The sequence below is a fragment of the Leptodactylus fuscus genome, chromosome 1, assembly GCF_031893055.1.
Source record: "Leptodactylus fuscus isolate aLepFus1 chromosome 1, aLepFus1.hap2, whole genome shotgun sequence".
Classification (NCBI taxonomy): Eukaryota; Metazoa; Chordata; class Amphibia; order Anura; family Leptodactylidae; genus Leptodactylus; species Leptodactylus fuscus.
In genome coordinates this window covers 191283622-191303979 of record NC_134265.1, presented here as the reverse complement: position 1 = coordinate 191303979, position 20358 = coordinate 191283622, and the positions used below count along the sequence as shown (strand labels likewise).

Below are 20358 nucleotides of genomic sequence, written 5' to 3'. Positions count from 1 at the left end.
GACAACATGACCGTTGTGATTTACATCAACAAGCAAGGAGGTACCAGGTCTCCAGCCCTGCTAAGAGAGGCGAATCTGATTTTTACGTGGGCAGAAAAGAACCTGTCCCACTTATCCGCTGTTCACATCAAGGGCTTCCTGAACATAGTATCGGATCAGTTGAGTCGGAGTATTACCGCATGAGGAGAATGGTCTCTCCGTCCAGACGTATTTCAACAGATCGTCCAAAAATGGGGTCTCCCGGAGGTCAGTCTTATGGCAACCCGACTCAATGCCAAGGTGGAAACCTTCTGCTCACTGTACCAGGAGGACAACCCCTTGGCAGTGGATGCCATGTCCATCCCATCGAGGTTCAGGCTGGTCTTCATCTTCCCTCCAATTCCCATCATACACAGGGTATTGATGAAGTTCAGACAGGACCAAGTCTCGGGAATTGCCATAATCCTGTTCTGGCCAAAAAGGACTTGGTTTGCCGAACTCATGAGGATGAGTCAAGGCACATACTGGAGGCTTCCCCACCTCCCAGACCTGGTAACTCAAGGACAGCTGAGATGCTAGGATCTGAGGAGACTCAACCTGACAGCATGGAGGTTGACCAGTCCCTATTGAGGAATAGAGCACTGTCAAGAGCCGTCCTGAAGACTCTTGCTTGTTCCAGTGCAGAATCTACCAACAAGAATTACCGCAGAATCTGTAACATCTTCAATTCCTGGTGCCGGGAACATGGTGTGGGCTCCTCCGATCCCCCATTAGTGGCGATCCTGGATTTTCTTCAGGACGGACTCAAGAAAGGGCTCTCTGTCTCCACCCTCAAGGTGCATGTAGCCTCTTTGTCTGCCTATCTGGGGAGGCATTTGTCTCAAGAACATTTAGAGAGCACCTTTATAAAAGGGGCAACTAGGCTGAGACCAGCAGTCGCTGCTCCTGTCCACCAGTGGGACCTCAGTACGGTCCTAACAGCACTTTGTGATTCTCCATTCCAGCCTCTAGAGGAAGCGGATTTAAAATTTCTTACCTACAAATCGGTATTCCTTCTGGCAATTACATCTGCCAAGAGGGTAGGGGAGTTACAGGCACTCTCCTCTGAAGACCCATATATTCTGTTCTTTGAGGATAGAGTCCAGCTCCGGTTTTTACCAGGATTCCGACCTAAGGTGCCTTCACTCTCAAATATTGGGCAACTGATTTCATTGCCTGTTTTTCATCCCTCTCCTTCCTCTCCAGAGGAATTCAGGTTGCACACATTGGATATCGTCAGATGTCTGAAGATATATCTGAGATGTACTAATGGATTAAGAAGATCTGAAAATCTTCTGATCAACTTGATTGGTCAACATAAAGGTCTCAAAGCCTCAAAACCATCCATATCCCAGTGGGTGAAAGAAAGAAACAATCAAGTTGGCTTTTTCGGCGCAGGGGTTACCATCCCCTACTTTCCACTCAGCGCACTCCACAAGGTCGATCTCTACCTCCTGGGCGGAAAAGAAAGCATTGCCGCTGGACCAGATGTGTGTCACAGCCTCTTGGTCATCAGAGTCTACATTCATCAAGCACTACAGAGTGCGCACTCGTGCCATAGAAGCCACTGCCTTTGGGTGAACTGTGTTAGCCTCAGTGGAGTAGGTCCCTCCCTAGGGGAATTGCTTGCTATCTCCTCATATTGTGCTGCTGGTGGGACAACAGGGAATGGATGATTATGAAGATAATCTGTATTCCCTTAGCCCCAACAGCGGCACAAGGCTCCCTCCCTATATGTTATTGTTATGGTTGTTAACCCCTTCCCGCCGATAGCATTTTTTTATTTTCGTTTTTCGTTTTTGACTCCCCCCCTTCTAAACCCCATAACTTTTTTAATTCTCCGCTCCCAGAGCCATATGAGGTCTTAATCTTTGCGGGACAAATTGTTCTTCAGGATGCCACCATTAATTATTCTGTATAATGTACTGGGAAGCTGGAAAAAAAATCAGAATGGGGTGGATTTGAAGAAAAAGTGCATTTCTGCGACTTTCTTACGGGCTTAGGTTTTATGGCGTTCACTTTGCAGCCAAAATGACATGTCCCCTGTATTCTGTGTTTTGTTACGATTCTGGGGATACAAAATTTATATGGTTTTATTTACATTTTAACCCCTCAAAAAAATCCAAAACTGTGTTAATACATTTTTTTTCAAAAAGTCGCCATATTTTGACAGCCATAACGTTTTTATACTTCCGTGTATGGGGATGCATAGGGTGTCTTTTTTTTGCGGGGCCGGGTGTACTTTTTAGTTCTACCATTTTCGGGAAATGTTATTGCTTTGATCACTTTTTATTCTAATTTTTATCAGAATCAAAACAGTGAAAAAACGTCGGTTTGGCACTTTTGACTATTTTTCCCGCTACGGCGTTTACCGTACAGGAAAAATATTTTTATAGATTTGTAGAGCGGGCGATTTCAGACACAGGAATACCTAACATGTATGTGTTTCACAGTATTTAACTAGTTTTATATGTGTTTTAGGGAAAGGGGGTGATTTGACTTTTTAAATTTTTTTATATTTTTACTTTTTTTTTTTTTTGCATTTATTAGACCCCCTAGGGGTCTTGAACCCCAGGGGGTCTGATCACTAATGCAATGCATTACAGTGCTAATGCATTGCAATGCATTGCAAAAAATCATCATTTCTTTTGCAGGCTGCATAGACCGGCATTAGGTTGTCTACTGTGTAACACTCCTGGGCGGCCGCCATAGTTAAACACCCAACATGCACCGTACTAGTACAGTGGATGTCGGGAAAGGGTTAAAAATCATTGTATTTGTTATTACTCTTGTATTTACAGGTGTAGGGGAGGTCCCTGTGCCCTCTTATAGGGCTGTAGCCATTGCAATTATGTTAATTTGGCTGATTAAAAATTCCGCCTGTCCTACCAGCACACTGGGACAGAAATACCCCCGTATTGTGCCGCTGTTGGGACTAAGGGAAAACAGATTATCTTCATAATCATCCATTGAGTATCTTTGGAAGGAGCTCAAACATGATGTCTGGTAAAGGCACCCTTCAAACTCGTGACAACTGGAGCAGTTTGCTCATGAAGAGTGGGCCAAAATACCTGCTAGTGGAAAAAAAAAGCCCGGTAGTCTACATAGACCACCATTGTAAAGGGGCGGATTTTGAAGCAAAATCCGCTGTCAAAATCCGCCTCTTTGCCTACGTGTGAACTAGCCCTTATAGAAATCGTTTGATTGCAGTGATTGCCTCAAAAGGTTGTGCAACAACTGTTTCATCAGTTTTATTATTGAAAATATTCTGTTGACGTGAAAAGCAATGTCAGACTTTCATTAGTTCATTTTCATAGAGTTTGTATGTATTACTAGCCTCTGCCCGCGATTTTGTCTGCATATTGTTGACATCGATGATCCGCCTATATTCAGCAAATTGCTGCCGTCGATGCTTTGCCTGCTCTCAAGCTGTCCTGCTGCTGAACTTGTGCCTCCTTTCCATGCCTGTGATTGTTCTGGCATCTCAGCAGCTCGCTGTGATTTTTCTGGCATGTTTAAAATTAGCAAACTGCCAATTTGCATTAAAGGTGTTTTTCCATCCAGTGTGTCAGCACTGCCTAGAGCAGATCACATAATATGCAAATGCTTGTATGCAATGGACTCACTGTTAGCTGTGTGTTTATATAGAGAGATAACAGATCTGGCTTTATCAGAACCTGAGATAAGCTGCTGCAAGAACAGTTTAATATAGTATGTGAACATAAATTCATAACAGTAGTGAAGCCATGTCATTTACCAGGATTAAAAATAGCCTATGTGTTAATCGAGATTACAAACTATCTATGTGTCAAATTTCATCCCAATACTTTTAGCCATTTTGCGTGATTGACTAACAAATATCCAAACACACAAACATCCAAACTTTCACATTTATAATATTAGTAGGATTACTTTTGTCAGATTCAAGTTATTTCTGTGACCATGGTAGGTTTTTCTTTCATTAAATGAGGAGTACCAACAATTTTGTTAATGTGTATATACAGACAAGTCCGTGACATGTCAAAAGGATCTGGAAAAGATATGACCTCCATTATAGTCAATGGGGTTTGTATGCATTCAGTAGAGTTCATCACATGATGAATGTGTTTCTGTCAAAATGTCAGTTTTACTCTTCTTATAGCAGAACAGAAATCAGAAATACTTACAGGGATGTGAATGGGGCCTTAAATAGTGATAGTATCCCAAGACTTATATTTGCAGCACATATTAGTGATACTGTTGTATGTCTTCTAATAATAACACAATTCTTATATTATTCCTAAATGATATACATAGTAATCTGGTATGTTGTACTACTGCTGTGACTCACAATGACCCACCGAGTCCTAACTTTTTTTTACTGTTTTGAAAACAATGGTATAACAAAGTAAAATCCAGAAACCTTACAGATACTGACCAGGGACATAACATTAGGAGGGACATATCAGAGTTGCTATGTTTTTGTTTATAAGACTTTTGCTGTCACATTTTTTGTGCTAATAATTTTCTCGTCAAAAGTTGTTTTAGTTTTCTGTGTTATAAAATAACTGAAGAAGCAGACGCTCAACCTGGCAAATGTCCTGTAGGCACAACATTCCTGTCTATCCTGTCAGTCTTCTGGAAATGTTATATTGTGGAGTTTTACTGCATCCATACTACAATGAAAATCTAGAATATAATCCATGTTATTCTGTAAATAACATGTATAAGTAAATGGCAACATTTGTCTGATAAATGGTAGATACAAACAAATGTATGAAAACACATGAACCAGTCTATACATTGGCAAATGCAAACCTCTATATAAGATGATAAGATAAGATAATCCTTTAATAGTCTCACCATGCGGAAATTCAGTGTGTTACAGCAGCATGGATAATACAGTAATATAGTGCAAGAAAGAACACATGCAATCTCATAGCAGATAGAAAAGATACTAGGAGTCATAGTATCTAGGAGGAAAGAAGAAAGACTCAGGATCATTTAGTTCTCTGTGCGGAGTGATCTTCGCCGAGCCTGATGTTGATTATACAGCCTGACTACGGTTGGGAGGACGGATCTCCAATAAGGCTCCTTCTCACACTTGGGGTGAAGCAGTCGGTCACTGATAGTACTGCCCAGAGCTGTCACGGTCTCATACATGGGATGGAAGTTATTCTCCAGCATGGAACCCACCACGGACAGTATCCTTCTGTCACTCACCACCTGCATTGGGTCCAGGGGGCTCCCCAGGACAGAGCTGGCCCTTCTAACCAACCTTTCAAGTGTATTCCTGTCCCTGGCTGGTATGTTACTCCCCCAGGAGGCCACTCCAAAGAAGATGGCTGATGCTACCACAGAGCTGAAAGAGGTGCTAAGAAGTGCACCCTGGACTCCAAAGGTCCTCAGCCTCCTGAGCAGGTAGAGCCTGCTGTGACCCTTTCTGTGCAGCACATACATGTGATCCGCCCAGTCCAGCTTATTATTAAGGAGTACACCCAATATGCCTGTCCCCTGGATCTCCACCAGATTCAGAGCACTTTTCCAGTTACTAAAGTCCACCACCATCTCCTTGGTCTTCCCAGCATTAATCCTGAGGTGGTTCTGCTGGCACCATTCCACAAAGTCCCGGTTTAAGTCTCTGTATTCCCTATCGTCTCCATCAGTGATGAGACCTACTATTGCAGAGTCATCGGAGGTACTTCTGTAAGTAGCAGCTAGATGAGTTGCACCTAAAGTCAGCAGTGTACAGTGTGAAGAGGAAAGGGCCAAGAACTGTACCTTGTGGTGCCCCCGTACTACAGATCACAGTGTCAGACACACAGCTCCGGGCTCTGGTATTTGGTAGAGTTTGGTGAGTCTATATCAGTTGTGCAACAATTTTGGGAAAATTGCACAAAAAAATATATGTCCTTTCCAGTAATCCTGTATCCATAAAGGGAACAAGTCACCAGAAAAATGACGCTTGATCTGCAGGCATCATCATCATGATCATCATCATCAGTGGGAGCTGAACAGATTGATATATAGCTGAGTGAGAAAAAGATTTAGTATAACCTGTCATTGATTCATGTAAATCTCTGCTCTTTCTTTGCTACAGAGTCAAGGAGGTGGTCCTATCAGTGACAGCATCTCTTCTATGACTGTACATAAAGAGATTATACTGAATATTTTTCCACCAATCTATACATCAGTGTGGTCAGCTCCTCCTGCTCTATAACATCCTGCCTGCTGCTTTCACTGCATTTTCAGGGTGACAGGTTCCCTTTAAAGAAGTAAAATAGTAATAACATGAATCATATTTATTAAGTACCTAAACAAGGTTGTTACATCTTCAGTATCTATTGGAGATGGTATGATTAAAAGTATGTAGAATCTGTGGTGTATGATACCAGAACATTAAAACATTATATAAGACAAAGGACCTTTATCAACACTGACATCTTCAAAGCATTAATATGACTCATTAAGGATAAGTGGAGCAATTTCCATTTCATTAACATATTAATGGGAATTCCATTTATATATAGAAGAGTAAGAGGGTGTAAAATATCTCCCATACTGTATATCTCAGATGAGAAGAACACCATGTAAATGTAGTCTTGCAAAGCATTCAACTTGGTTGATTTCATTTTATAGCCAGAGGGGTGGCCATATTCAATACAAACAAGTGAAGAATGGGCCAAAAGACCCATAATGGAGTAATGGTAAACCCTATTGACAGGATTGGTCTCAGGTTTGGGTCGATTGGTCCAGCAAGTTCAGTACGAGCCTCACTTTCAAGCTAAGGCTCCACGTCGCGAAAGGCAACTAAAAAAACGTGCATCACACTTTTTTTTCTGCAGCATTTTTTATTGAGATTTTCTCAAAAGATTTTCTTCTGTTATTAAAACTTATAGGGAAAATGGCAGTGTTTCTGCTGGTAAAACTGATACACTGCGATTTACAGAAAATGCAGATTTTTTTTCTGCAATGTGCGCATGAGATTAGCCAGAATCTTGTTCACTTTGCAGTTACTGTAAAATACAGTGTTTTTTTGTTGCAGTTTTCTCGCAACGTGGGGCTTCTGCCTAAATTAGCCTAAAGCATAGGAAACTTAGGAAGCTATCTATCCAATTTCTAGCTCTCTAAGGCAAACACAGCTCAAGTGAATGTGACATGTATATCTATGGAAAAACAGTTGGTAAGAAGTGGATGCAAGCTCTGCCTTTAACCATTCACTCTTACACCTTTCAACATTTAACCACTTCCTGCCGCAAGCAGTTTTCGATTTTCGTTTTTGACTCCCCCCTTCCAAACTCACATCTTTTTCATTTTTCTGCTCTCAGAGCCATATGAAGTTTTAATGTTTACGGGACAAATTTTTCTCCATGATGCCGCCATTAATTATTCTGTTCAATATACTGGGAAGCTGGAAAAAATTCACAATGGGGTGGATTTGAAGAAAAAGTGCGTTTGTTCGACTTTCTTACGGCCTTCGTTTTTATGGCGTTTACTGTGTAGCCAAAATGACATGTCACCTGTATTCTATGTTTCGGTGCGATTCTATGGATACCACATACAGGTATGTATGGTTTTATTTACATTTTAACCCCTTAACAAAAATGCAAAACAGTGCCAAATTATTTTTTTTTTAAAGTCGCCATATTCTGTCATTCGTAACTTTTTATACTTCCACGTACGGGGATGTATAGGCTGTCTTTTTTTGCTGGACCAGGTGTACTTTTTAGTTCACAGTGAAAAAACGGCTGTTTGGCACTTTTGACTTTTTTCCTGCTACGGCATTTACCGTACAGGAAAAATATTTCTATAGATTTGTAGACCGGGCATTTTTGGACACAGGGAAGCCTAATGTGTATGTGTTACACAGTATACAAGTACTTTTATATGTGTTCTAGGGAAAAGGGGTGTGATTTAAATTTTTAAATTTTTTTTAATATTTTCTTTTACTTTTTTGTTGTATTTATTAGACCCCCTAGAGGTCTTGAACCCCAGGGGGTCCGATCACTAATGCAATGCATTACAATGCTAAAAAATTGTCATTTCTTTTGCAGGCTACATAAAGCAGCCTGCTAAAGAAAATCATTACAGAGAGGTAGGGAACCGGGTTGTCATGCCAATGGGAGACCAGCCCCGGAGCTTGCTCTGGGTGCTGGCAATCCCCGGCAAAATGGTGGTGATCACGCACCGCCGGTAAAATGGTGCCTTGGTCACCTTTGACCAAGGCACCAGAGGGGATAATACCCACGATCAGTGTGGGCATTAGCGCCGGGTGTCTGCTGTATAAAAAGGACATGTAATGACACAATAAATAGTTATACCATATAAAACAGACTTGTAGTAATGTTATATAGCTGGGGTTTCTGTTTTTGGAACCTTTAACTATTGGTCCAGAATTATGTTTTAATTTTTACTTTTTATTAATGCATTTCTGAGAGTGCTTTTAATGTTATTTATTTTAGTATTTTAGTTGATATAGGGGTAGTTCAAATCCCGAAACACGTTGTGTGTTATATGGATGTTTTTCTGGAATAAAGAGTTCTGCTACTCATTTCCTTTGGATTCACGCAGTCCTTTGTCTTATGGTCCGAACAGTTGTAGTCTGGGCTTGGAATCAGCCACGAGTTTCTTCACAGTATGATGATTATGCTTAAGTTTCTGTGAAATATCAATTTTTTATCATATCTTGTCCAAGGTATTGTACTATTTGACTGTTATATAATGTGAGTTTTTTTTTAATAAGATTTCTGGAGGCAAAATCAGCAGCACTATGTTGTTAAAACAGTAGAATGTATTTAATAAAAAAATATTCTTTTGCTCAGAAAAGTCCTTAACAAAACATTGTCTTGTCAGTAAAAAAAATACATTTTTATGCAAGCAGAACTTTTCGCTCTGCATGATTTGTGCGAAAACCGAGCACAAACCACACGGACCATATTATAACTATGGAGTCTATGTGGTTTCTTAGTTAACTGCTTTTTAATGTGTATAGGTTTCCGTTTGGGGGTCCACAAGTGGACTCCCCAAAAGGATTACCGAACGCAGATGTGAACCTCCTCCCCTCCTGATAGTACTCGTCCATAGACGAGTACTGGGCGGGGCATTCCTTCCCACTCTCACAGTACAGCGCTATAGGCGCTGCTGTGAGGAAGGGCGTTCCTGACTGACTATCAGGAAGGCCCTTCTGACGGTGAAGAGCTACGGTACCGGCACTGATAGCTCTTCGCCTGGGGCACAGATCATGAAAGCCGACAGTGCGCTGAATTCAGTGCACAGCCGGCTTTCTAGTGGTATATAAAACCACATGTGCCCCAACTCATGAAAGGTCCTCTTTAAGGTTCAAAACTGACCTTAGCAACTTTATTTCTCCAACCACATCATGCAGAGATACAGGCTTACAAAATAATTTTAATAAAACAAATCTTGGTTGTCTGACCACTAACTACACAGTCTAGTGTCCCTAGGGTGGAGGCCTCACGCCTATAACCTCAAAATATAACGTTTTTAATACATCGGAACTTGTGAGTACAGCTTTCTAGGCCCTTGGCTCATCCTGTCTTCCAGGCATGTCTCAGTGATGATCTCCTTTTCTTTCGGTGTCCTCTCAACTGATACCTAACAAGGTTCATTAAACAAACCAAAACAAACCCTGGACTGCCCTGCTATATGGAGAGGAACCCGCTCTTCTCTTCCCACTCCAGCAAACCAGCCACTTGCCACATTTCCATCCTCCTATAATCATGGCCATAGGTCTGATCACTTTGACCACCCAGTTTCCTCCTGAAAAATGTGGAGAGAAAAGTCCTGCTTGCAGTTCTCTCTCCACATTTTTCAAGTGAAGTGAGGAATGGAATTCCAAGTGCTCACCAAGTACAGATGTGAACCCGGTTCTAAATAAATTAGGCTCAACTGCATGTTTATGCCTTTTTCCTCATGAAAGTTTATGTCTTCTTTGCCAAGATATTAATTTATTTCACAATATGCAAATGAACAGACTGGAGCACCAAGGGCGGTTCAGTTGCTGAAAACTGGTACATCCCAAACTGATCTAATACTCCAGTGTGAACACAGGGCCAAGCAAGGTTTCAGCATATTTACCAGGATCTGTCACTCAAAGAAGGGATGGGGAGGGAGGACGTATAAGAGCAGTGTGGGGCATAGTGGTCTGGACCAACAGAGCCAACCTTGCTACTCCAGACTGCTCACTTGCATATTGTGAAAAAATGAATATCTCGGCAGTGGGAGCTCATGTTTTCATGGGGGAAAATGTGTTGCAGTCAGGTCAGCGTGACCTATCTGAGTTGCCTGTCTAGTATGCTTCTTATTGGTGACAAACTCCCTTTAAAGGGCTGGTCTGCTTTTAACAACACCAAAATGTTAGAAGGGTTAGTAGGATAACCCACTGCTGGAACCATCAGAAATCAGTTTTAAATCACAGTACAATACCAAATGAATAATGTAAACCATGTAATGTAGAACATCCTTGTAAAGAACAAAACCAGTGACTGATAATAGTAACCATAATATCATGGCAAACTTGTAAAGTGGTGGCCAAAGCCACATGTGTAGGAGCCACCTTAACAGTTTCCTGTCTGGGAATGGCGAATGAGAACTGGTGACCCATGGCAGGTGATAACCAGGACCAACATAGACCAAGCTGCAGAAAAGTGTGACTGTGGAACAGTGAAAACCAGAACAACCGACTGGTCCTTTGTGTCCACACTACAGACCAGATCAGATGATAACTAAACCGTAGACCTGACAGACCAATGGTGATGCTGTGAAGGTTATAATCATGTATGAAAAACATTGTTATCTGTAAAAGCTGAATGCTAGATATAGCTGCTTATGCTTGAAACTGGTATATTGTTATATGATAAGATGGTGCCTGCATCCAGGATGGGTACAAGAAAAACAAATGCTTGGCTTGCTACCAGAAGACAGCTCCCCAAGGTCACCACACGGGACTGTGAGTAGCTGGCTATATATGGAGCTGCTTAAACCTCCTCTTTATGACATCCATAACATGCTAAACTTTACAAGACGACAATGCACTCAGTAATTCTGCTTGCTTCAGGGTATATGAACCCAGCTTGATGCTAAGCAATGTACAACTCTTTTCTATGTAATATATCTTACTAGATTTGTGTCATAAAATTATATTTCAGGCAACCATGGAGTTGTATTTGGCAGAATTTCAAGCAACATTGTGTCGGACCAATGTCTAAGTGTGAATAAACCTCAATGTGTTACCACAGAGCTTCAGATAACATAAATGGCTCTATATTAGAATATCTAGTTTTCATTCTTTATTGAAAAAAAAAAGAAATTATGTAATTGGACACCAGCGGGATTGAAACCATCATTGCTGGCCATGTGGGCACAATACAGCATTTGTTCTGTTTTTTCTTTATTTTTTTAATGAAATTTCTGCATTTTACTTGTAAATCCATGTAAACATCTTTTCTTTACTAGGACTATGAACCAACAATTTTCTACCCCAAGAGATCAGTAGATAGTGTCTACAAGGATTTGACAACTCAGTGTGAGAAGATGGACATTCCTTTCCTGTCTTACCTTCCAACAGAAGTAAGAAATTAGATGAATAATAATAAAATGGTGCATTAAATGGTTAAAAGTTATTTTCAAGTTCAATTTAACATTTCTATATAATAATCAATGTGTTCAGCTATATTATCAACACTTTATTGACATTTATTGACACTTTCATTGCTTTAGCCATCTGACATAGATTTTGTTCAGTTTTGGAACTAGCAGCATGTGAATTATACCAATGGAAACGCTAGCATTCTCCATATAGGTATAATAGAGGCAGAAAGTCCACATAGAAAAACACTGCAGACTTTCTGTGAAAATACATTTCCGATGTGGTATTTTACACCTGCTTGGAATACCTGGAAGTGGAAAACTGCTGATCCTGGTCATATAACCCATTAGATGTCACAATCCTTAGTGACTGTGGCTTTTAAATGGTTTTGGAGGGAGGGGCTTCCTCCGCTTGGCATCGGTACCCTTGTACCCATCTCTGATGCAGCAGAGCTCAGTGTGCAGCAGGGTTCAGTGGTTCTCCGGTGTAGCAGCGGTTCTCCAGTGTAGCTGTCAGGGTACGAAGTCGCCGCGGTCTCCTTGCTGCGCGGCGTCTCCCTGGGAGACGTGTTAGGAGTTCTATTGGGTGTGCTTAGGTCATTAAGGGTTAATCTTTTCCTTGCTCTCAGTCTCCATGTCATTAGCCATCAGGTGTGTTCTCTGCTGCTATTTAAACCCCACCCAGGCATGGATCCTTGCCAGCCATTCACTTGGGTTTCCTGGTCCCCCTGCTCAGTCTGATTCCCTGTCTGTTTGTATTCCATATGTTTTTTGGTATTTTGACCCGGCTTGTATTTTTGACTATCCCTTGTCTTTTGATTCTGTACCTTTATTATATCTCCTGGCTCGACCTCTTGCTCGTCTGACCTCGCCTTCTCTTCTGTGTCTTGCTGGGACTTGTGGTCCTCCCTGGTTCCATGCTGTTTAGTCTTTTGTTTTGCATTGTATTTACACTGTGCTTTCTGTTTAGGTGTGACCCCGTGACTCCAGTCCCTAGGACTTTCAGGGCCTCCTCTCCCCTTATCCTAGCCGTCGGATAGAAGTGTCAGGAGCCTTGGTAGGCGCACTTCGATTAGGAAGTGCATTGGTCTGCCTCATCTCAGATATTACAGCATAGTCATAGCCGCAGGGCCTACGACCCCTTTTGTCATTAGCTGCACAGTGTTGCTTTCCCAGCTGTGTCATTTTGCACTGCCTGACCCTGACTCCAATCCTTACAGTAGCAGTGCTGGCTGTGTGCTCAGCTTGGCTGCATCTCCGGAGTAGCCGAGCTGAGCACACGGCCAGCACTGCTACATCTCGGCATAGGAATGCATTGACCAGCGTTGATTGGCTGAATGCCATACAGAGTACAGCCAAAGTGTGGGATCCCCTGAAACAAGCATTTTTTTCCCCATAGACTATAATGGGGTTCGATATTCGTTCGAATAGTCGAATATTGAGGGGCTATTCAAAACGAATATCGAATGTTTTACTGTTCGCTCATCTCTATCCATAACCTGAAATATTGTTCTCTTCAAGAAAGGCATCCAGGCCCTCTTTGAACTTGTTTAATGAATAAAAGAAGAGTTTTAGTTAAAAATAGTAAAACTTTAAAAAACTATCCAAATTCATTATCAATGTATTCGCTGAGGATATTTAAGCTGCACAGTGACTGGTACACAATTTATAGATTAACAAGACAGTAGTAGAATTACTGTTTTTTTTATATTCCTTCCTAGAAATATAACAAGTTTTTCAGTGAGATATGTAAACCCTCAAATGATGCAATTAAACACTCTAACTTGTCCCACAACAAAACAAACTCTCATACAATTGCATTGATGTAAAAATAAAATAATTGTGACAGTGGAAGAATTCAAAAATGGTTTTGTCTTTAAGTCATAAAAACAGGCTGGTCGCCAGGGTTTTTTCTATATCATTCAGATATTATGTATCCGTTATATCCAGCTCTAAACATTAGATAGTAATTGGCCAAATCCTTCATTATTCTTCAGTTACTTACTCCAACCCCACCAGAAACACTGACTGTAGGGTTGGCTGACTCTACTTGTTTAACCTCGTCCTGTTCATCGCCATACTATTAGGTCACTCTGAACGTATAGATAATAGTCAGCACCGTAATAGTACAGCACTGTAATGCTGTGGGCACAGAATCTGTGCCTGCGGCATTACTTCCAGCACTCGGCTATGTTGCACAGATGAGGGCCAGGACCAGCCGCGAGAGTCAGAAGATACTATAACTCCGGTGGATTAACCCCCTGGATACTGTGATCAATAGCAATATAACACCTCCCACCCCTTCACCTCTCTGGCTCCTGTCATAAGATTGCAGGGGGTTGCCATGGTAGCCATGAGGCCAGGCTATGACCTCCTGACTGCGTATGTATAGTTCTCACAGGAAATAATGTTCTACAATACTATGTTCACACGGTGGAATTTGCCACAGATTTGGGGGTTTTGCCCCTGAATCCAGGGCAGATTCCATTCGGAATCCACTTCTCATTGTTTCCCATTCATCTAGGCCTAATCAGCACCAAGAAGCCGCAATGGAATGGCGATGCTCTGCATCAGCATACGATCGCGGTCAATTGTAGTCAAAATTTCTCTTCATTTTCCACCGTGTGAACATAGCCTTGGAATAAAAAAACAAAAAAAAAATACAAAGTTTAAAATACACACAAATAAATAAACAATAAAATGTAAAAAAAGCACCTTTTTTATTTAAAAAATACATAATATAAACAAACAGGTTAGGTATGCCCATGTGCATATAAGTCCCCATTATCCTTGCACAGCGTTATTTATCCCATATGGTGAACACTTTAAAAAAATTTATATATATACCACAAGGCGCAAATTAATGTATATTGGTCACTTTGCTTCCCCTAAAAATAGCAATAAAAAGTGATCAAAAAGTCATACATACCAAACATTGGTACCAATAAAAAAATATAACTTTCCCTTCAAATAAAGAACCCTAATATACCTCCATCAACAGTATAGTAAAAAAGTTATAGGTGTCATAATACGGTGACCCCAGGAAAATTGTTCATTTTCAAAAAGTGATTTATAAAAGCAGTAAAACGTAATAAAACCAATATAAATATGGAAAAAGTCCAGAAAAAAGTGTCACTATCGCTGGGTTTCAACTGTGGTTATACGAAGTATATGGATCTGGTTGTAAATATGTTCCCGGGTGGTGCTCTACATCCCAGTAGCGACAAGTAAGATATTCAAAAGAAGAGAAGAAAAGAACAGGGGGCACTCACCCACTTAAAGAATTTTCTTAAAAACTTAGTGTTAGGGAATAGCAGACGATAATTCCCCAGAAGCTGCTGGTGAACCCTGGAGGGAGGGGCACAAGGGACAGTGAGCCCTAAACTGAAGCCCCCCGCTTTCCCTTCCTATTGCCAGACCCTATCCTAAGTAATAGGCGACAACCACGAAGACAGTCCCTCCCTGAATACGTGAAACACAAAACGCAGACAAGACGTACAACAACAAAGGGAGGACAGCTAGCCAGGGTTCGATAACAGTAGTGCAGTGCCAAATCAGAGTCCAAAAGAATTGTCAGTAGGGAAGCAGAGGTCAAGGATTAGAATACAAGTAATATAACAGCAAGAAAAACCAGAAGCAAGAGGCAATAACCGGCACCAGTGTGACTGTGAGCCAAGACTAAATAGGGGAGGAAGAACCCGCCCTGAACCTGATAGGAAGGAAAGCTGTCGATCACAGGCAAGACAAAATCAAACACTTAATGGACAGAGGCAACAAGGGCAGAAGACGGGTGTGGTGCAAATCCAATTAAGAACTAGAGCCGTGTTCACACAGTGCAACTAAAAACTTTAAGCAGATTATCAAACTGCACACGCCTCCTGCGCCACAGCACGCGAGCAGAGGGTGGCGCAGAGGCCTGAACAGGCAGAGATGTTACACTTAGTCCTTTATTTGGAAGTGAAGATAAAACAAACCGGGAGGGAGGAATGACATGCAAGGTGTGGGCAACAGCCGTTTCGCTTTCTCAAGCCAAGTATGTGACACATGCCTTGCAAAATAGGAAAAAGTTGCCGAGCATTAACATACAAACTACACTGCGTCCAGAAAGGGTTAAATAGGGAAAGAGAGATAAGCTGCGGCAAGATAACTTTGATAATGGTTTATCTCCATACAGAACAAAAGATTGGTCAAATTGAACTCCAAATAAGACAGGGTTTTACATAATTTTTTGCTCTGAAAGTTTGGTTATTACTTACTGGGGTTATTTCATGAAAAACAATCCACTCACCAGACCCCCTTACATCCAAAGCAATTACACCCAAAACAATTAGCAAGGGCCAATGATGGATAGCCTCTCGCACACAGATCTGCGTCACTCCTGTCACTGTCAGATCCCTTGCCTTTGCATCAGTGTTCCAAGTGTAGCAGTTAGCTCCCCCTGATGATCGGAATCAGCCACAATTCTCAGACTCAGGAGTGGAGTGATGCTAGTGGTTCTACCTGATTTGTGTGTGAGAACCCAGCACTACCGGTAGTCAACCCTTATTATTGTGGGGAACTATCTCACTAGTGCCATCTTGAACAAATTGCTCCCTCAAGGTCAATGTCCGATTCTTTCGGGGGTGTCAGCTTTCCTTGTCTGCTTTTCTTCATGAAGGGTCAACTATATCTGTCCTGCTGAATTCTATTTACTTTTTTACATGTTTAATTGCCTGGACACTATTTTTAATTAAGTGTAACTAGGCCTTATTTTCAGAGTAGGACTTATACACTGTCTATCAATAAGTATTTGGACACTCAGTAATGTTCTGCGGAGATGGGGTTATGGTCTGGAGGTGTTTCTCCTGGTATGGACTGGGACCCTTGGTCCCAGTGTATGGTACACTCAACGCCAACATCTATTGCACTATTTTAGATAACAGTGTGCTTCCTACATTATGGCGGTTCTATGGGTTGAAGCAATGTTACTTCCAGGATGACAATGCCAGCTGTCATGTAGCGAGGCCTACCATGGCTTTGTACAGTGACAATGAGGTTAACCAACTGGCCTACCCAAAGCCCAGACTTGAACCCTATCGAGCACCTCTAGGATGAGTTGGATCGCTGAGCGAACGGGGTGCAGCAGCCGACCAAAATTGGTGAAAGAACTTCTCCAAGCTATATCGAATAAAATACCACTAGCCATGATACAAGGACTTGTGGAAAGCATGCCCCGCAGGGTTGAGACAGGAATTGCCGCTCGTGCCGCTCAGACCACAGGTGTCCAAATACTTATTGGTACACAGTATATAGCAAGCATATTCCAAAAATCCCCCCCCCCCCAAAAAAAAAAAAAATAAATAAATAAAAAAATCATGCTAGGGCTTATTTTGGGGGTAGGTCTTATTTTCAGAGAAACAGGATAGTGGTTTTGGTGCGGTGAGAGTTTTCAAGTGTTTATCTATATTTCAGGTGCAGCTAATCAATGATGCATACAATTTGGTGGTGGATGCCGTACTGGGTGTTGAAGAAGACATCAAGGAATTAAAAGAACCATGGGCAACAATTTTGGCAACAATGAAGCAAATAAAGATACCAATCATTAGTCTTGACATTCCATCAGGTGAAAAGCTGCGTTACTTATAACTATTTCAGTACTTAAAGGGGTTAGCCACTTTCAGACCAATATTGAGAGAACCATGTTATTGTTTGTATAATAAACAGTTATAGAATTTTCCAATATACTTACTGTGTATATTGCTCATAGTTTTCTAGTCCCCTGCTTGCTCTCAGTGGATAAAAATCAGTCATAGTCATGTGATATAAAGTCTATGGTCATGTGATGGACACATCGGTGTGGAGTAGAGATGAGCGAACACCCAAATGTTCGAAGTTCGAAATCCGATTCGAACAGCCGCTCACTGTTCGACTGTTCGAACGGGTTTCGAACCCCATTATAGTCTATGGGGAACATATACTCGTTAAGGGGGAAACCCAAATCTGTCTCTGGAGGGTCACCAAGTCCACTATGACACCCCAGGAAATGATGCCAACACCCTGGAATGACACTGGGACAGCAGGGGAAGCATGTCTGGGGGCATATAAGTCACTTTATTACATGGAAATCCCTGTCAGCTTGCGATTTTCACAAGCTAAATTTTCCCATAGGAATGCATTGGCCAGCGTTGATTGGCCAGTCTTCAGAATTCGGCCAATCAGCGCTGGCTCTGCCGGAGGAGGCGTAGTCTAAGATCGCTCCACACCAGTCTCCATTCAGGTCCGACCATAGACTCCGCCTCCTCTGGCAGAGCCAGCGCTGATTGGCTGAATTCTGAAGACTGGCCAATCAACGCTGGCCAATGCATTCCTATGGGTATGCGGTGATGTAGCCATGCTAAGCGAGTGCACACACTCACCTCTGCTGTGCAGAGACTCAGCAGTGTTGAGCCAGTTCTGCTCAACTACACTGTGTGCCGGTCGGCTCTGCTGTGCGAGCTCGGCACACACTCAGCTCTGCTGATTCTGTATACTGATTCTGTATACTGGCCAATCAACGCTGGCCAATGCCAGCGGTGATGCAGAGTTGAGTGTGTGCCGAGCTCGCACAGCAGAGCCGACCGGCACACGCTGTAGTTGAGCAGAACTGGCTCAACAGTGCTGAGTCTCTGCACGTCTTCTGTATCTCATTCGGCCAATCAACGCTGCTCAATGCATTCCTATGGGCAAAATGTTTATCTCACAAAAAACACAATTACACACCAGATAGAGCCCCAAAAAGTTATTTTTATAACATTCCCACATAAATAAAGGTTATCCCTAGCTATCCCTGCCTGTACATCTATCCCTGTCTCATAGTCACAAAGTTCACAGTCTCCTATGACCCGGATTTGAAATGCCCCCGTTGTCGTAGTTCTTGTCCCACCTACCCTGCGCTGTTATTAGTGCAAAAAAAGCGCCAGGGAAGGTGGGAGGGGAATCAAATTTTTTTGGAGTTTGCCACGTGGTGTCCGTATGGAATCGAACATCTCGAACAGCCTGATATCCGATCGAACATGTGTTCGATAGAACACTGTTCGCTCATCTCTAGTGTGGAGCTCATTACCTGGCAGATATCTGATTATTGTGCTATAACTGTAACGAGCCGTGCACCTGTGTGCTCATCACATGACTTGGACTGATTTTTATCCACTGGCAGTAAACTGACAACAAGCAGAAATCTAGAAACCTGCAAGGAATTGATACATAAAGAATATTAAAAAATTGTATAACTTTTTATTATACAAACAACATTTGTCTCTCAATATTGGTCTTAAAATGGCCAACCCCTTTAAAGGGATTCTACCACTAAATCACTTTTATTTGTGCTTTAGACGTCGAAATAGCCTTCAGAAAGGCTATTCGTCTCTTTAGACGTGGTCTCCAGCGCCATTCCTTAGAAATACCGGTTTTAACCGTTATGCAAATGAGTTCTCCGCAGCAATGGGGGTGGGCCCCAGCGCTCAAACGGCGATGGGGGCGTCCCCACTGCTGCCAGAGAGCTCTCTCCAGCGACGCCTCCTTCTTCAGCTGCAACCCCGCCTCTTCTGTCTTCCATCTCGGTTCAAACTCTGACGTCTGCGCAGTACGCTCCTGTATTGAACTGCAAGAGCGGCCTCCTAAAAATGGCCGCCGGCCAATATGAAAATAAAAGCGATTTAGTGGTAGAATCCCTTTAAGTATATCATATTAGTAACAAACTAATTGCATGGTTAAGTGCTCTAGTAGATAAAAAAAAATAGATAATGTGATTTTTTTTTTTATCTCACATACATTAAAAATAACTATTCTTGTTCCCATTAACCATTTAAGGATGCATTTTACATTACCTGCAAAGTGGATGTATTCTGGCTAATCCCATACACACATTGTAGAAAAAAAATCTGCAGCGGAAAAGCAACATATCAATTATGCCTACAGAAACGCTGGCGTTTTCCGTATAGGTATAATGAGGTAGATAATCTGCGGAGGAAAACTCTGTGGACTTTCTGTGAAAAGTAAATTGCATTATTTTTGCAGCTGCGTGGGACCCTAGCCTAATACCATTTTGGGGATTTTTATTCCATTTTTTGAGAGAGGTGAAAAAAATCTGCTCCAGGTATTTTGATTTTTTTTCCCAGCTATGTTATTCGCCATATGATAAAAATATTTTTAGAATTTGGTCTACCGTATATACTCGAGTATAAGCAAAATTTTTCGGCACAGTTTTCGTGTTGAAAAAGCCCCCCTTGGCTTATACTCGAGTCAAGCAAAAAAAAAAAAAAAAAATTGGGGGGGAGAGGCGGGGAGTCTATTACCAGCCGCAATAATAATGTATAGAGTCTCCTATAAAATAGTGAAAAAAAAGAAACTTTTAAAATAAAATATAATAAAATAATAAAGTAAGTATAAGTTCTAAATCCCTCCTTTCCCTAGAATACATATAAAAGTAGAAAATGACTGTGAAACACATACACATTAGGTATCCCTGTGTCTGAAAGTGCCCGCTCTACTGAATATAGGGGATCTGCAGTGCTCCTGTTCCGTCGGGAAGGGGTTAATAGAAGCACTGCAGATCCCCTATATTCAGCCAGACTGAATTCCAAGTGGGGAAAAAAAAACAGTCCTCAAGCTCAGGGAAGGGGCAGACAGACAACCAAAACACCCCCTCCCCTTCCCAAGCACCCAGCAACTACTGCACTCAAAAACTCTGACCATTTTCATTTTTGAAATTTTCCAGTGGCTGCTGCATTTCCCCCC

The 20358-nt window shown here is 41.8% G+C and overlaps 1 protein-coding gene across 1 annotated transcript in view; it reads left to right on the top strand.

Annotated features, from left to right (window-relative positions):
• Positions 1-20358, top strand: part of YJEFN3 (YjeF N-terminal domain containing 3) — a 132658-nt gene that overhangs the window by 98715 nt on the left and 13585 nt on the right. Inside the window, exons 4-5 of the mRNA XM_075280512.1 lie at positions 11473-11586; positions 17056-17206. Coding sequence (XP_075136613.1) covers positions 11473-11586; positions 17056-17206 — 265 coding nt within the window. The remainder of the gene's footprint in view (positions 1-11472; positions 11587-17055; positions 17207-20358) is intronic.